Genomic DNA, 17,636 nt, shown 5'->3' on the forward strand with positions numbered 1-17,636 from the left:
CCAGCCCAGTAATAATTATTTGAAGCAGAAGAAAAATGGCCTAAGCTGCTGTCAACCTAAGCCCACCCTTTGCAGACAAAGCCATTCTCAGTAATTAGGTTGTATTTTATATGTACATGAAACTTTCACCCTATTGCGCACATTTTCGTACATGGTACGTTGTAGAGAAAAAGATCACTACACGTCGAAAGAATTTCGGTCAAGGCGGCTACACGAAAGGTTTATCCAAGGGGCACGCCTTTTGCATCGAATGAGAGTAGAAAAAGCGCGAAAAACCAAAAAATGGAAAAAAAAATTTAAAGAGCCAGCACAGAACCACGCGATCGCTGCCAGAGTTATTGGTATATCAACGCCAGGATGTACGCACCATTTTCGTATTAGGTTTGACTCGAAAATTCTGCGATTCAACTAGCCCTATCAACCTTGAGTGCTGTCTCCGTACTCAGCATAGATGATAATAAAGGAAACGCGGGAAACAAAGACGACGCGTCGAGGCACTGCAGCGCGTACCGCACTCTCTTGAGATGACATTGACTAAGGTTACTCTCTTCATGAGTGTGGCTGCTGTAGCTGCACAACATTAAAGTTCATTGATAGTCACGTAAAAAAATAACATCGATTTCTGTCTACCATGTGCAAGGAAGCCCATTTGTTCCACCTCCTGAAAAACCCTACACGTCGCAATGCGTACAAGTCAACGATACTGTGCTGCCATATCGACGCAGGACAGAATAAAGTTTACTCTGCCGAGCCAGTTCGCGAACCGGTTGCTGGCCCGAATATGTAATTTATTTCACAGGCCATTATCACCCCCACAATCTTTAATTTCGCGACCGCCCTACTCACAACATTCCCCTTATTTTTTTGGAAACTATGAATACAGTCCAACTTTTAGTTCTATCAGGACAAAGGGAAACATAGTGTAAAATGGCCATAAATAGCTGTCGGGTACTTTCTAAAAAATGTTTCAGAAAGGCGCCATTTGATCCGCATGCATTTAGATTCACACTTCATTTTATCATAGCGTTCTGCACGTGTTCACAAAATTTGCTGTCGGTAGCAATGCATGTTGGATGGCCACGTGTGCAGGTGGTACGTACACGAATCACGGATGAACTGGCAAATCTGGCGAGCTGAGGACACAGCAGCTTTCCTCAAGAAATGGTCCAACAAATCAGCTGCTATAGCTTGTCGGGATTGCATACATTCCATCGATTGGTGATCAGAAGGGTGAATCAGGAGCAGTCGCCACGTGACGATTCTACATTTATGCGGATTCCATACTGCACACATGATGGTCTGAGCATCTCACAACAAGCGTGACCGAAGCTTCCGAGGTCAGCTCCAAGAAGTATAGCGCGTGATTGCTTCGGGACATCGTAGCAAGCACATGCGTGCGCGGCGTGTTTTTTTTTTTCGTTCTTTTTTTTTTCGCTGCACCTTATTTTTTAAAGTTACCTCGTAGCACACAGTACAATTCTAACTATTGAGCGTAATTACTTGATGATGCGATCGCTACTTCTACGAGAAATCAAAAGGCTTAACTGAATAATTAACATAATTACACTAATTCATCATCATCAGCAGCAGCCTATATTAATGTCCACTGCAGGACGAAGGGTTCTCCCTGCAATCTCCAATTACACCTGTCTTGCGCTAGCTGATTCCAACTTGCGCCTGCGAATTTCCTAACTTCATCACCTCACCTAGTTTACTGCCGTCCTCGACTGCGCTTCCCTTCTCTTGATATCCATTTTGTAACCCTAGTGGTCCACCGGTTATCCGTCCTACGCATTACATGGCCTGCCAAGCTCTTTTTTCGCTTAACGTCAACTAGAATATCGGTTATCTTCGTTTGTTCTCTGATCCACTAATTACCTGTTAGTTATTTAGTTTACAGCAATTATTTCAGTGTGCCAATTGTAGCTGCTCTGCACCAGTGTTCAGTGTGCGAATTATCAGGACTGCACCAGTTTCAAGATATTAATTTTCAAGCTGTTCGGCGAAATCCATTGGAAGTCCAGTTTACTTTCGTGTTTCAGTGAATAAAACATTGTTTTCTTAAACAAGCAAGTGGAGCAGCAGTGCATTTTTATGCAAATTTGATGGCGCGTATCTCGATACCGGTTCCATCCTCCGAATCGTCCCAAGTCGATATGCCTTGAAATCTGACTACCTAAAATTCGTAGATTAACATATGTGCCGTAAAGTAAGTAAATAAAAAAATAGTTTCTACATATTGTTAAATATTGAATTAATCATTCTGATTTCTCGTAGAAGCAACAGCAATCCTTGAGCAATTTAGCTCAAGGGTGCTCTCTGCTACAGGCAATATTTTTTTATAAAGTTTGTTGCAGCTAAAAAAAGAAACAAGAATCCTTATACTACCTTGGCAAATTCGATTAAAATTTCAGTTTTAGACAGCGCTGGTTTCGAGCACTTCTTTCGAACTTCCTTGCTCCTTTCTTATTATGAATTCCATCTAACTAGCAGAGCTTGCCATCTTCATTCATCAATTTACCATTTGAATAATTTACTATAGTGACGGTAGAGAGAATTGTACAAATAACCGGCTTGTTATATTGTTTATCCCACTGTCTAACGATACATGTTCAAATTTTTCTTATTCTTACACGAGGAAAAGCCGCATTCATGTCGACATGTACTCACGCAAGGTGCTCAATCTTTTGGATCCAAGTGGAATTTGTTGCGGCTAGTCCGAGAAAGGAATACGTTGGCTGTTGCGGAGTCACCACTGAGTGAAGGTGCTCGCCAACCTTCTGCAGAAAGAATTCCAACTTTGAATCGTGTTGCTGAGAACATTTATTGTTTTACTCTGCACTTTATAAAGTACGCGTATGAAAAATCCATCTCGAATCGTCAATTTCAGCCCTAACCACCAAATAATATTGATTCATTCGTTCCTATAGCGTGCCAAGGTATTTTCTGCAGTGTTGTTCGGCGCTAACGCGGAAGCATGGTTGAGACGTTCACCACCAGGCTTTTAAATCTAGGCTGTGTAGCCTTTCCTTTCAGGGTTGTGAGTCTCAAGGTACCGGATTTGTCGCAAGGTAGAAAAAAAAGAAGCACGTATTTCGTTTTTTGTTTGTTTACATTTACTTTTGTCTCAGAAACAAGACATAGCAGCAGCGAGTACATATAAGAAGAAAAATTTTGACAAACCACTAGGCTACAGGAAATACTTTGTTGTAAAATAAAACAAAGCATACGTAACCAACAACATCCGACTTATAGGCAATCAGGTTAAGACTTTCTAGAAACAATAACGCGAACCCATCTAATTCCTTACTTGAAAACTATAGGGGAAAATGATGTATAAAACAATCAAGATGTGCTTTCAGCAATGCAATGTTTAATGCGCGACTGCGATGTGCGCGAAGGAAGGAGTTGTGCGGAAATCTCTGCAGGAAGTGTACGCGAATAACATACCCACGAAAGGAGGTTGACAGCGTAAAGTTGAGCCATCATTGCTATTTTCTCAATGCTAACCACGTTTTTCTTGGGGATCTCTGTCGGCTACGTTCTAGGTCCGTATTTTGCAGCGGCCAGCAGTTCGACGCTAAGAAGGCGACTCAACAACAGCACGCTGTGTCAATGACGCGATCCAGAAACATGCCACACTAGCTTGTGCAGGCACAAGTGGCAATCTCCCATTTCACTGCAACCGCAGTGATAGCAGACGGTGATTTAGAAACGTGTCGCTTAATGGGAAAACCAAAGGCAATAAATTCTCCGCAATTCCACTTTGTGAAGGTGGAAGACCAGCGAAGCTATGTATGTGGTAATTGGCCGTTGCTGCGGTGAAACGTTCCAATTTTGCGGGATCGGGACCACATGGACGGTCCGCATTTCTTTCCGCCTCGCGGTCCTTGCGGGCAGCACGCTTACGCTTGGCGACCGCGGCCCGCTCATGCCGACACCGCGCCCATAGCCTTTTCTCCGCGAAACCACGGCCGGGCTCGACTGGCCCGCGCGCTCGCTTCCTACGGCCTTCTCACCCGTCGGAGAAACAATGGGAGAGTTTCTCAGCACGTTTCGCCACCCGTCGGCGGTAGGGGCTCGTAGCCTTCTCACCGGATACGCTACTCGGCAAGTACATAATTTCACTATAACTCCTTTTCCCTCACGCAGCAACTCTTTTAAGTGTTCTTTTTTTCCGCGCACAATAGTGGACTGGAACCAGCTAAAAAATGACGTCGTCTCGATATCTGCGCCGACATTAACTTGTTTTTTATCATGTTTACAGTGACATTATTTCGTTTGTGCCATGTTTGCAGTGACAGTGTTTTACTTCTTTAGTGCAACGTTGCGTGTGCCCAACCTGTACGCCTTGTACTTATTCAAATAACAGTTTTCTTTATTACCGTGTGCATTTTCTGTACATACCAATGTACTCGTTATGCTTGTACCACCATGCTAAAATCACCGCATGGTGATTGCAGTATTTATAAAATAAAAATAAATAAATAATAGCGTTTTTTTTTTTGATAAAGCCTCCGAACACCTGCCACGCAGGAATGTACTAGAAGTACTCGAAAGAGCAGTCCAGCCCTGTTTACAACGCGCTCCCATCTTGAGCTGCTCTGAAGGTGTGGACGACAGTCATGCGAAACGATCCGCAAATCTACTTGCCGAGAAGTTTCTGAGAATACTCCTTGTAAATCAGTCAAACCAACTGACTGACGAAAACGACAAGCCTTCGGCCTATGTACACAAGCCGCCAATTGAGGAAACACTTTAGATTGTAATTGTGAATAAGGCACATTTGTGAGCTACTGCGTCCGCAAGAGCTTTCGCCTTGAAACTATGGCAACCATTCTGAGTGCATACGAGCAATAAATATTTATTTTCATTCCTCACAATGCACTTCATGGCGGAGAGCTGTTCTCCCGGCACATGCATCCCCAGTGAATTTAAAGAAGCTCGATGTATTAATACAGTTACACTACATCCATTTATAAGAAGCCTAGATGAACCATTTACGCGTCCTCTACAATTAGGCGACTTGTTCTTGAATGGACGGTGAGGTAAGACGCTCGCCCGACCCAATCTTCCAGCGTTGCGCGTGCTGCACAGATCGGCTGGGAGCAGCTGAGTAGGGTTAAAGCAGGGTTAAGGTCCCTCTATTTTTCAAAGGTAGCGCAAACTCCTCCTCTCCGCGCCGTTTCCTCCTCGCCCAGTGAGCGAAGCGCGCGGCCGCTGCCGCCCGCTTCATTTCGTATCGCATGCGGCGCGTTGAAGCGCTTGCTTGAAATGCGACTGTTCTGGGCGCATTTTCACAAGGCTGTTCGTACGTGAGATTTCTGCGTAAGATATGTAGTACCTTCAATTATTAGTAGAATCTGCATCGCTCGGACGAGGAAAATGAAAGGTAGAACAAGTTAAACGCAATCCGAAGCAGTCTTTACCACTGCTGATTGTTTCTCGAAATTGAATGGTGTTCTGTTTACCTGACGCATTTACGAAAACAAACAGGTACATCAAACTATGCACACACAACACGGCGGATACATTTACGTGCTAAATACCGTCAACATGTTTTTTTTTTTTTTCAAATGCATCCGCGCGCTTTTTCCCGTCAGTTATATGCCTTGCATGGTTCCCGTGTGTGCGCGCTTTTGCGTTTTGCTCTTTAATTGTCGACTCTTTCATTATGCTCATGTTAGTAGCATCATATTGCCAAAATGCGCCCTTTTGTTCGCCGCAGAGCATAAACCGGGACTTTTTTTTCTTATTACTCAGTTGTTGACTGATGGTGAACTCGTGAGCGCACCCACCTTCCCGAGTTCATCACTAACTGGATGAGAACAGTGATCAGAACTTCCCTCAGTAATGACCTCCCTCGGTGGCAGTCAAATTTCTTTCTTCCGATACGGTGGAGCCATATTGCTTGCCGTTTGAGGCTTCCTTTGCCACGATTAACCGCAAAAAGCTTGGCCCCATTGGTAATGCTATTCGAACATCCAACAGCACAGCAAATCGGCGTCATGCTGCAGCCAAGCGTGTCTTCAAAAATGTAAAAAGCCTACGCTCACGCGCAGCGCACATGTGTCCCGGTGTTTCTACGCTCACTAATGGCGCCGTTTTCGCGACATAACGAAAGCCGCGCGGTTTATTCGTCACGTGTCAAGCCTCGTCCAATGGAAGAGCGGAAAACGGCGAAGAAGTCAGGAGAGTGGTAGAAGGCGGGGAGGAAATTCTCCTTTCCTATTTGAACAATAGGTTTGCGCTACCTTTGGAACATACAGGGACCTTAAGCAGGGTGGGGTCGCAGCGCCCCCCTCCAAGCAGTGGCGATAGGCATGAACTAGCCCTGATGCGTAGGCCGTAAGCGAGCGCGCGCGCCAGTCGAGCCCGGCCGTGGCGAAACCCCGGAGATTTCAGTGGGCGTCAGAAGGCGGCGCTACTCTTTAGAGCGATGTAAGTTTCGTTTTGCAACTATGCAACTTTCAGCCGGCGCCGCAAGAGCGCGCGACGAACCGGAGCGATGTGCGCTAACACGTAGACAAAGAACCTACACACGATATAGGAGATACTATGGCGTTTTTTTAAAAGACGGATACGCCAATCGCAGCGCGCGTACTAGCGCTCACGCGCTTACGTGCCCGCCAGGGTGAGCTGCGTCACCTAATGAAGAAGCAAACACAAGTTCCTGCGAAAAGCTCGGTGTGGTGCACAACTTTTTTTTACAATCGCGAAGTTTAAACGCCGCCATCCCGACGTTTTCATACGACGCCACAAGGTAGCGCGACGCATCCGAATTGTTGTGCGCGCCGGTTGGTCTACTACACGGACGCGATCTCCTGGAACCTAGCCCTTAACAGCTTCGCTATAATACAACAAACTCGAGCATAATTCCAGATAAAACGCTAGGCCACCACACCTGCGCGCGCATGCCGTAACAGTTCCTGACAAGCGAAACAAAATTACGCCAGAACCGCTCTGACGATAATACTCGACATTATTACGACTTACATTGAAGCAATTAGAGACAGACCGCACTGACAGTGTGGCACAGCCCAAAGGCGTCATGTATGAACCACGCTCTGCATCCAGGCTCTTCTCTCGCACTTTCGTCGGAACACGCTGCGCCATCTAGCTGCAGCTCCTCAAAGCGTGCGTAAAGTCCCCCCTCTTTAAGCATTACCTCCGAGATCACACCGAGGGCGCGTATACGCCATTTACTCCAGCCGGGCTTCTCGCTCGCGCTTCCTTCGGGACAGTTCGCTCAATTTAGCGGCGCGACGCGCGAAGTCCACGCGAATTCCTCCCTTTTTCCCAGCCTCCAAGACGCGTGGCGTGCCTGTGCGTGCAAACGCCGAGAATTATAGACGAATTCATAGGCCAGTTTCGATGCATGATGTTTAAGTGCTGATGTTTACGTGTTAAAATGACAACCTCATTGTCAGGCTCATTTGCGTGCATGATATGTTTAAGTTTGGGGGTTTAGGTAATAACACCAGGATCTGATTGTGCGACTCGTCGTAGTGAGGGACTCCGGATTATTTCGACCCCCTGGATTTCTTTGCGTGAGCTTTGATGCCTAAAATTTTGATGCCTAAAATATTACTCTATATCGTTTTTTTTTTTGCGCTTTATAGCCGGTTTTTTAAAAGCGGATTCGTCCGTGAACCATGCAAAAGTTTTTCCTAAATGTATTCTGACGATAACAGGAAAAAATAACGTTGAAGTCCAATACGTACTGTTGAATGCACCCATGGATCGTATCGTGGTCGAGACGTACCTTTATATACGACCACAGGTTGGCGGTTGTATCTTGTAGTTCGTTCAGTTGGTTCACGTATGATATATGGGGAGGGACGTCAATGAGACCATAATGAAAAATTCGGTCTGCCCAAAGTCCGAGGAAGACCGTTTTATTGAGTTCTCCCTGTTTATTTTGTGAAATGAACACCTTTGCATATCTATAATAGACGAGAAAGAAATGTATTAGTGAAGATTATAAACTGTAATCCTATTTATAAGTTAAACAGTTTAGAACCTTGAAAATGCCATAAATAAGCGCTACCAAACGGGCATTATATATCTAGGTTTTGGAGTTGATTTTGATCGTATATGATATAAGCAGTACAGCTTAATTTTTATGTGGTCTGTAAAATGCAAAGCTAAAAAAAGTGTTTTTATAATTGTCTCTCTTCTAGAAACTCCGACGTAGAACTTCAGTAGCGTAAATTCGACACCTGACCTGCTGAAACTTCATTACCCAAGGAAACATTGTTGCTCCGTGAGAGCTCTTAATATGTGTTACTGGTACACCAGACAATATTACACTGCAAATCCGACTTTACAAATCAGGAATATTTGTGTAGTACTGGACAAGAATGCGAGGGGATAGGATCGATTCTTCGAAACAAATATTTACAAGTAAGGAGCCTGAATGTTGCCAAATAAGGTTAAAGAAAATATTTGTCAATTTGGCAGCAAAAGGGTTTATAATGTTCATATTTTATTTAAAGTAGTCATTTAGCAAATGCATCCCGGCACACATACAGAGCCTCATAAATTCCCGAAGATTTCATAAAAATGTCGCATGTTGATATCACCTGTGTAAGGGTACACAAGCTTTCATGCTCACGTAGCAGAAATTTGTGCCGCGTATAAGTGGCAAATAAAGTGTAAGCGTACAGAGCTCCAATTAGACCCGTCATGAACATGTGAAGGTAGTATCTATTAACGATAACAAACCGCTTCAAAACAGAAGGAAAGCGACGTGCTGCTAGTTTCATAGATCAAAATTTACTGTACGGGATCCCTGCATGCCTCGAGAAAATTCGAACACCTTCAATGGGAACACTTCCAGTGGTAAATTAGACGAGTGGTAAATTAAACACGAGTACCCAAAAAGGTGGACGGGTGGACAGCCACCAGCCTGCCTCAATTGATAGACCATCGCTTGAGTCACGGGGAGGTTTTGGCTTCACTTCCCATCAGCGGCAAGCTCAGTTATCTTCATATTTTGTTCTCTTTCTTCAATTAATTTCTCTCAGCTTCTTTTAGGGTCGTGGATTGTTGGTTTTATTGACCCTTTTCGCGGCGCTCCCGTGGGCGCTGCCGTGTTTAATCACGTGGTGACGCGTCCATTGCTTGCCTCAGCCGCCTCCGTTGCCTCCGCGTTTACAATGCAAGCGCGCGACGCCGGCGCGGCGCAGCAAACCTCTGTTTCGACGCGTATCGTAGACGGTGACTGCGTGCACGACACGAAGCTTTGGCCACAGCTTTAGAGGGCATGTAAGTGCTTTCAGAGATCATTACGCCTTGTCCAAACGGCGTGAGCAGCGTATAGGGTGCTTGTACTGAAAACGGGCTAGAAATGTATTCCAAGCTGTCCAAACTTTCCGCTTATGAATAAAATCGCGATCAGTGTGCTCTGCTTTCTTTATTTGGCAAACATTTTGAACCAGCGGCTTGTCATATTTCTGACTCAGTAATGTTCCTCGGCGCGGCCATTATCTGATTGTTTATTTTCAGCATAATCATTCGCGGGTGGGCTCTGCTGCGATAAATTTGTTCTTGCTGCGCACTAAGCTTAGAATTTAAATGTTCTGTACTTTGCTGTAGCTCGCAGCAAAGACGTATTATCGCTAGTCCCTCGCTTACTCTGTGGACCGTCACAAAACATTCAGCTTCCAACATTCGTGTCTTGTCGGTGTAGTCGCCGTCACTCATGCTTCGGCACATTTATTCAATTGTCTGCTTATTCACTCACACGTTGGCGATAGGGTGGGCGTATGTTTTCGTGCGTGTAAGGGTGGATGTGTGTAGATAACGTGCGGGAAACTTACTATGCCAGTAAGTGACACTACTTCCTTTAGTAACGAGCGGTACTCACTCCCAAGTACCGACGTTGTGGAGTTCAAGTCCTTTCTTTGGAGGTTAGCTATACAGCGCAGGTGGATGAATTAAAATTTTTTTTATACTTGAGGAAAGCCGTGCATCGCGAAAGGCCGGCAATATAGGAAGTCCTTATGTAGCAGCGGTGACACAGATTGATTCCATTCATTAATATGTGAATCACTATTTTAGCAATGAACTACCGCACACGTCTTCCCTTTATCGTTACACATTTTGCAGTATGAATTGGGCACAGTGCATTAGCGAACACCCAGTTGCATTTTCGACAGCTGATCGCACAGTATCAGGGTAGAAGCAGTAATGGTTTCGTATTCGTGCGCATTCGCTGAGGCAACGTATGGCGCGCGGCCGAAAGCGCCATCTCGTTTGTCTAGTGCAAACGGCTCCGCGAAAAGGGTCAATATGGCTGTTCCCAACAAAACATTCAGCGCTCGGGTTCTTTGAATTTCTCATGCTGAACGTGAAGTGATAAAAGAGCGGGTCGGATCGCCAGACTGTGCTGTAGAGATGACGTCAACCGGTGATTTCACTTGATACCGCTGAGAATGATTTATTGGCATCTTTTTCAAAACGTGGCGGTGAGAAATTGCCACACATCCTGCTTGAGCTAGTCAGCTATTCTACACTTTTTGTCAGTCAAGCACTTTGCCTATAACTGCCTAATCTTTTCTCCCTTCCTTAACACATCTACAATTGCCTCCTTTAGTTTCCTACGCCTATAACGAATCCAGTCCTTTCACTATCTCTTCCTTGCTTTTCGCCACCACTGCTTTTCACCTACGCTGGCGCCGCCTTGCAGATTTTTTCCGAAGCCGAAGAGCAGGAAACGGGTCCGGGCCCATGCGTTTTCTGCAGCGTTTCAGCGTTATTCGGAATGGCGACAAAATGATCGACAAGCAGTAAATAATAGCTTGTGCAGTGTGCCGCGATACAAAAGTCGTGCAATATCGGTCAAAACAGGCTCGCACCGTTTTTAAAAGGATAAAAAAACAAAGAAATTATTGGATGATTAAGCTATAGTTTTTTTTATTTTGACATTTGATTGTGCAGCCGAAATGTCAGTAACGTCGTGCCATTTTCCCCTAACGTTATCCTGTTCTTTGAAAATACATATATGTATACATATATATATTGAAATCATATCGTAAGAAGCCAACAAACATAGACACCAAAGGCAACGTAGGGGAAATTACGTGTACTTACTAAGTGAAATAAACAATGGTAGATTAATGGAAATGAGAGTGGATGAAAAAATCCGGCAGATCCCACGCCCTGTGGGAATCGATGTTATGCGAAGCAGTGTCCGAGGATCCTACCAAGTCAATGAAACGACCATGAGAGCACCAAGACGTAGGCGGCTCTTTCCTAAACCAGAGGACACGCATGTCATGACATTCATCTCATGAATCCTCGGGTGTCCCTTTAGCTACGCCTAAGAGACCTTAAGGCGAAAGCCTTACTCATGTTTATAAAGCCTTTTCCTTCACTTAGAGCCACATCCGAACCCATTCCATTGGTTTTTGAGTATGATTCTATTTTCGCTGAGTCACTCTCATTTTTGCTGAGTCATGCCCATGATTATAACTTCTATCATCCTTTAATGTTTCTTTCCCTTAGTGCCCACGTCCGAACCCATTTCAGTGGCTTTTGAGTGTTAATCTTTTTTCGCGGAGTCATTGATGTTTTTTGCTGAGTGATGCTCATGACTATGCCTTCTACCATAATCCTTTAGTGTTTCCTTCCTTTGACATCAACGTCAGAATCGATTTCAGTGGCGTTTAAGGGTTAATGTTTTTTCGCCGAGTTATTGTCATTTATGCTGAGTCAGGCTCCTGACTGATTTCTGCCATCATCCTTTAGTGTTTTCTTCATTTGGTACCCACGTCCGAACCCATTCCAGGGGTTTTTCAGTGGTAATCATGTTTCGCTGAGTCATTGTCATTTATGCTGAGACATGCTTATGACTATGATTTATACCAACATCCTTTAGTGTTTCCTTCGCTTAGTACCCACGTCAGAACCCATTTCAGTGGCTTTTGAGTGGTAATCATTTTTCGCTGAGCCATTGTCATTTTTGATGAGCCATGCTCTTGACTATGATTTCTACCATCATCATTTAATGTTTCCTTCACTTAGTGCCCACGTACGAACCCGTTCCAGAGGTTTTGGAGCGTTGATATTTTTTCGCTGAGTCATTGTCATTTCTGCTGAGTCATGCTCATGACTATGACTTCTACCAGCATCCTTTAGTGTTTGTTTCACTTAGTACCCACGTCAGAACCCATTTCAGTGGCTTTTGAGTGTTATCCTTTTTCGCTGAGTCATTGTCATTTACGCTGAGTCATTGTTATTTAGGCTGAGACATGCTCACGGCTATGATTTCTGCCATCATCCTTTAGTGTTTCCTTCACTTACTACCCACGTCCGAACCCATTTTAGTGGTTTTTGAGTGTTAATCTTTATTTGCTGAGTCATCGTCATTTTTGCTGAGTCATGCTCATGGCTATGACTTCTACCAGCATCCTTTACTGTTTCCTTCACTTAGTACCCACGTCCGAACCCATTCATGTGGTGTTTCCTTCACTTGGTATCCACGTCAGAACCCATTTCAGTGGCGGTTAAGGGTTAATCTTTTTTCGCTGAGTCATTGACATTTTTGCTGAATCATGCTCATGGCTGTGACTTCTACCAGTATTCTTCAGTGTTTCCTTCACTTAGTACCCACGTCCGAACCCATTTTAGTGGTTTTTGAGTGTTAATGTTTTTTCGATGAGTCATTGTCTTGACCTACATGACACGCATGTCATGCGATTTATATCATGACCTATGACTTACGTTCGTCGTACATGCCTGTCACAGTATGCCAATCTTGGTACCTACCAAGTTAACGAAACGACCATGACAGCATCAAGACGCAGGCGGCTGTTTCATGACCTACATGACACACATGTCATGTCATGTCATTTATGTTCGTCATGTATGTAGCATGGCTGAGTCACTCTGACGTCAACAGCCATTTTGTTAAAATCACGTGACCTGTTACGTCACAATTCTTTCCTATATGTACTTCGTTCCAACCGCAATAAACGTTGTTCGTCACCCGACTGCCGGCCCGCTTACATGGTGGCAGCGGTGCCTAGCCGAAATGGCCACGCCGCCAGCCCTTTTGCCGTCAACGATTTTGCCGCCGCCGAAGCCCCTGGACACATCGGGCAACGCCTGGCTTGGATGGAAAACTTGGAAGAGTGAGTTCACGCTATTTTCCACTGCTACCCAGTTGACAAAACAAGCAAAAGAAGTGCAAGCAGCCACGTTGCTAGTGATTATTGGCGAAGAGGCAAGGAAGGTATACAGCACCTTCACGTTTGAGGCAGAAGAGGACAAAAATAACGTAGACGTCTTAATCGCTAAGTTTGAAGAGTTCTACAAGCCGGAAACGAACTTGACCTATCATGAATTTCTATTTGGGTCCAGAAACCAAAGGGAAGGCGAACCTTTCAATGAGTGGCTGACGGAGCTACGAATGTTAGCCACAAACTGCGAATTTGGGCTAATGGAAGACCGGATGCTGCGCAGCCGTATTATTCTGGGTATTCGAGACAAGAGACTGCAACAGAAACTGATTGCGGAAAACCCTTCCTACAAGAAGACTATCGATATTTGTCGGACACAAGAGCAAGGGAAACAGCAGTTTCGTGAAATCAGTGAAGCCGCGGAGACAGAGCAGGACAATGCAGTTAACGTAGTCGCAAAGAAAGGCGATGCCTGCGGTAGCTGCGGCTATCGCGCACACCGCGGCGAAAAATGCCCCGCCACCGGTAGAAGATGCAATAAGTGCGGAGGGTTTAACCACTTCGCCCGAGCATGCAAATCGGCACCGCCTTCGCGAAGCTTTCCCCATAAGAAGAAAGAACTACGGGAACTATGCGCAGACGACGATTTTTTTCTGCAAACATTAACGGTGAGCGCGGTTAACACAGACCACTGGAGCGCGACGGTAGAAATTGAAGGCCAACCAATGACATGCAAATTAGACACGGGGGCAAACTGCTGCGTCATTTCAAGGAGGGACGTCGCAAAGCTACCGGATCTACCAGAGCAAGCTTGCCGGGTTGCGCTAACAGCATTTTTCGGCCACAAGTCAACCGCCCAAGCAAAAGTGCGCCTGCGGCTTTCAGCCAATGAGAGGGTGGTCCCCGAAACATTTTACATCATAGAGCAAAATGTACCAGTGACTCTGAGCGGTTCAGTGGCCCAACGCCTTGGATTTATCTGCCGGGTACAGCACATCGAGGTCGATGAACTTTACCCGCCCGCACAACCTTTTGCAGAAGTATTCTCGGGACTAGGTGAGCTCAAGGGCTACGAGTACGAAATAAAACTCAAGCCTGGCGCCGTGGGTGTCATCGTACCGGCTCGGAGAATCCCCGTGGCCCTGGAAGGCAAGACTAGAGCGGAACTTCAGCGTATGGAAGATCAAGGCGTCATAACAAAGGTAACTGAGCCTACAGAATGGTCCAGCCACATGGTTACCGTTGTTAAAGGAGACAAAGTTCGAATTTGCCTGGATCCAACGGCGCTCAATCAAGCCATACTCCGTGAAAACTATCCCATGCCAACGTTAGAGGATGTCGCTCCTAGGCTTGCCGGAGCAAAATTCTTTTCCACGCTTGATGCAGCTTCAGGGTTTTGGCAAATTCGGCTTAGTGAGTCGAGCTCCAAACTTTGCACCATGAGCACTCCGTATGGTCGCTATCGGTTTCTTCGCATGCCGTTTGGAATAGCTTCGGCCCCAGAAGTTTTCCAAGCAGCAATGCACCGTGTTTTAGAAGGCTTGTCCTGTGTGGCGGTTGTGATGGATGACGTATTAGTATGGGGCAGAACTAAAGACGAACACGACTACAGCTTAAAACTTGTGTTGTCCCGTTGTCAACAGCACAACCTTCGACTTAACCCAAAGAAGAGTGCGTTTCTGCAGCCGGAGGTCCGGTACCTGGGACACATCCTCACTACAGAAGGCCTACGCTTGGATCCGGAGAGGGTACAAGACATACTTGGAATGCCTGAACCATCGAACAAGAAAGAACTGCAAGTATTTCTTGGTACGATGAATTTCGTGCAGCGATTCATTCCCAACATGTCGGTAGTAACCGCGCCGCTTCGAACACTCTTGCGTAAAGATATTGCATGGGTTTGGACGGAGGCGCAACAAAAGAGTTTTGACACCTTGCGCCAATCCTTGACTAAAGCACCCGTTTTGGCTTTCTTCAACCCTAAAAAGCCTTTCGTTCTCTCGGTCGACGCAAGCCAATTAGGAGTCGGCGCAGTTCTAATGCAAGACGGCCGCCCCATCGCTTTTTCGTCCCGGTCCCTCACAGAGGCGCAGCAAAACTATGCACAAATCGAGAAGGAAATGCTGGCGATAGTGCATGGTTGCACGAAGTTTCACGACTACGTTTTTGGTCGGGCAGAAGTGATTGTAGAGACCGACCACAGGCCTTTGGTACCGATACTTAGCAAGCCGCTGCATCAGTGCCCCCTCCGGTTGCAACGCATGAGGCTGACCTTGCAGCGCTATCCGATCAAACTGGTGTATAAGCCAGGCAAAGAACTTTTTCTTGCGGATGCTTTATCGCGTTTTCCGAGCAAAGTGAGCATGTGCGAGGAAACTGATCAGTTTCAAGTCAATGTGCTGGAATTTGTTTCAGCCTCAGAAGCGCGTCTAAAAAGTATTCTCGCAGCAACAAACAACGATACCGTTCTCTCCCAGCTGCGGGAATATGCGCTGACCAGTTGGCCTGACAACAAGCACGAGGTTCCAGAAGTAATCCGCCCCTACTGGCCTTATCAGGAGGAGATACACGCACAGGATGGTCTTCTATTTCGCAGCAACAAGGTGATCATACCAAGTTCGATAAAAGCAGAAATATTGGCTCTTTTGCACGTTGCACACCCCGGTGCCGATAAGATGAAGGCACGGGCACGAAGCGTCATGTTCTGGCCCTGCATGGCAAGCGACATAGAGCAATTTTGCCGAAACTGCAAAGTGTGCCAGAAGCATCAGCCACGAAACGCAAAGATGCCGCTTTTGAGCCATGAAGTTCCAAACTTGCCCTGGGAAGCTGTAGGAATGGACCTATTCTTTTACGGGGGCCGACAGTTTGCCATTATTGTCGACTTCTATTCCTTCTTTTTTGAAATAAAGGAATTTCGCCACACCACTGCTAACCAGCTGAAGTCTTGGTGCGCCGAACTTTTTTCGGTTCATGGATTACCGCTTAAGCTGTGCAGCGATAACGGGCCGCCATTCAACAGCACAGAATTCAAAGACTTTTTATATGGGCTCGGCATTAACCACGTAACGTCAAGCCCATATCATCCACGGTCCAATGGTATGACGGAGAGGGCCGTGCAAGAAGCCAAAAAACTACTAAAGAAGTGTTCTCTTAGAACGCCAGATTTCCACATGGCTCTGCTTGAATGGCGTAATACTCCACGCGATGCTGTTTTGAAGTCCCCTGTGCAGAGACTGATGGGAAGGCAGACGAGGACCCTGCTGCCTGTACCCGCAAGCCACCTGGTGCCGGAGATTGTGCCCAACCGAGCCGTCCATAACCGTCTCCAGGAAATCCGCCAACGCCAGAGGATCTACTACAACCGCCACTCCAGGAACCTGCCACCCCTGTCTCCTGGCCAGAGAGTGACTGCATACGATACCCATGAGAAGACCTGGGCACCTGCGGTCTTTCTGAGGCCAGCTGAGACGCCGCGCTCCGTGGTGCTGAAGACTGAAGAGGGCCACGAAATTAGGCGCACTCGTGAACATCTGCGAGACGCGCCTTCACATCCCGAAGAGAATCCTTGTGCTGGGTCCGAACGACTAGACGACGCCCAGCCCGCCCAAGAGCTACGTAGAAGCACAAGGCCACGCCGGGAGCCTTGCCGCTACCCCCAACCAGAAAGACCATTGTAATTATTTGCTTCCCTAAGAAAGGGAAGATGTAGCATGGCTGAGTCACTCTGACGTCAACAGCCATTTTGTTAAAATCACGTGACCTGTTACGTCACAATTCTTTCCTATATGTACTTCGTTCCAACCGCAATAAACGTTGTTCGTCACCCGACTGCCGGCCCGCTTACAATGTACACTTGTCATAGTATGCCAGTTTTGGTACATACCAAGTTGACGAAACAACTATGAGAGCACAAAGACGTAGGCGGCTAGATAGACACTGTCAAAGTAGCAAATGTGCGCCAAGAAATAGTTCGCATTTAAAACAACTTGCCGCAGGTGGGGAACGATCCCACATCTTCGTATTACGCGTGCCATGCTCTTACCACTGAGCACGGCACGCGTTATCCGGAGGACAGGCCTTCGTCGGCGTGAATTCACTCCGACGAAGGCCGGTCCTCCGGCCAAAACATCAGTCGGTAAATATGCATTAAACGCTCGTCTTCTGTCCTTATTTTGAATATACCTTGGGGTCTGGCGCGAAACCTTTCATCTTTTACATATATATATATATATATATATATATATATATATATATTGTTACGGGGATAACATTTATTTAGGTAGTATTGCTATATACAAGATTTGGACAAGCCGCGGCGACGGATGCAAGGCTGTCTTGCGCCTGTGGCTACCTCGTCGCCGTCGTCTTCGTCCGACCGACAGTAGCAGCCCCTTCACTGTCTCGTGGAACTACCCCCCCCCCCCCCCCCCCTCCCCGGGGCGAGAG

The 17,636-nt window shown here is 46.2% G+C and overlaps 1 protein-coding gene across 1 annotated transcript; it reads left to right on the forward strand.

Annotated features, from left to right (window-relative positions):
- Positions 1–13,516: 13,516 nt before the first annotated feature.
- Positions 13,517–17,029, forward strand: LOC119452540 (uncharacterized protein K02A2.6-like). Its single transcript, XM_037714623.2, has 2 exons — positions 13,517–14,996; positions 15,603–17,029. The coding sequence occupies exons 1-2, from the start codon at positions 13,913–13,915 to the stop codon at positions 16,865–16,867; spliced, it is 2,349 nt and encodes a 782-aa protein (XP_037570551.2). The 5' UTR covers positions 13,517–13,912; the 3' UTR covers positions 16,868–17,029.
- Positions 17,030–17,636: the final 607 nt, after the last annotated feature.

Source organism: Dermacentor silvarum, chromosome 5 (assembly GCF_013339745.2).
Source record: "Dermacentor silvarum isolate Dsil-2018 chromosome 5, BIME_Dsil_1.4, whole genome shotgun sequence".
NCBI classification, from domain to species: Eukaryota; Metazoa; Arthropoda; class Arachnida; order Ixodida; family Ixodidae; genus Dermacentor; species Dermacentor silvarum.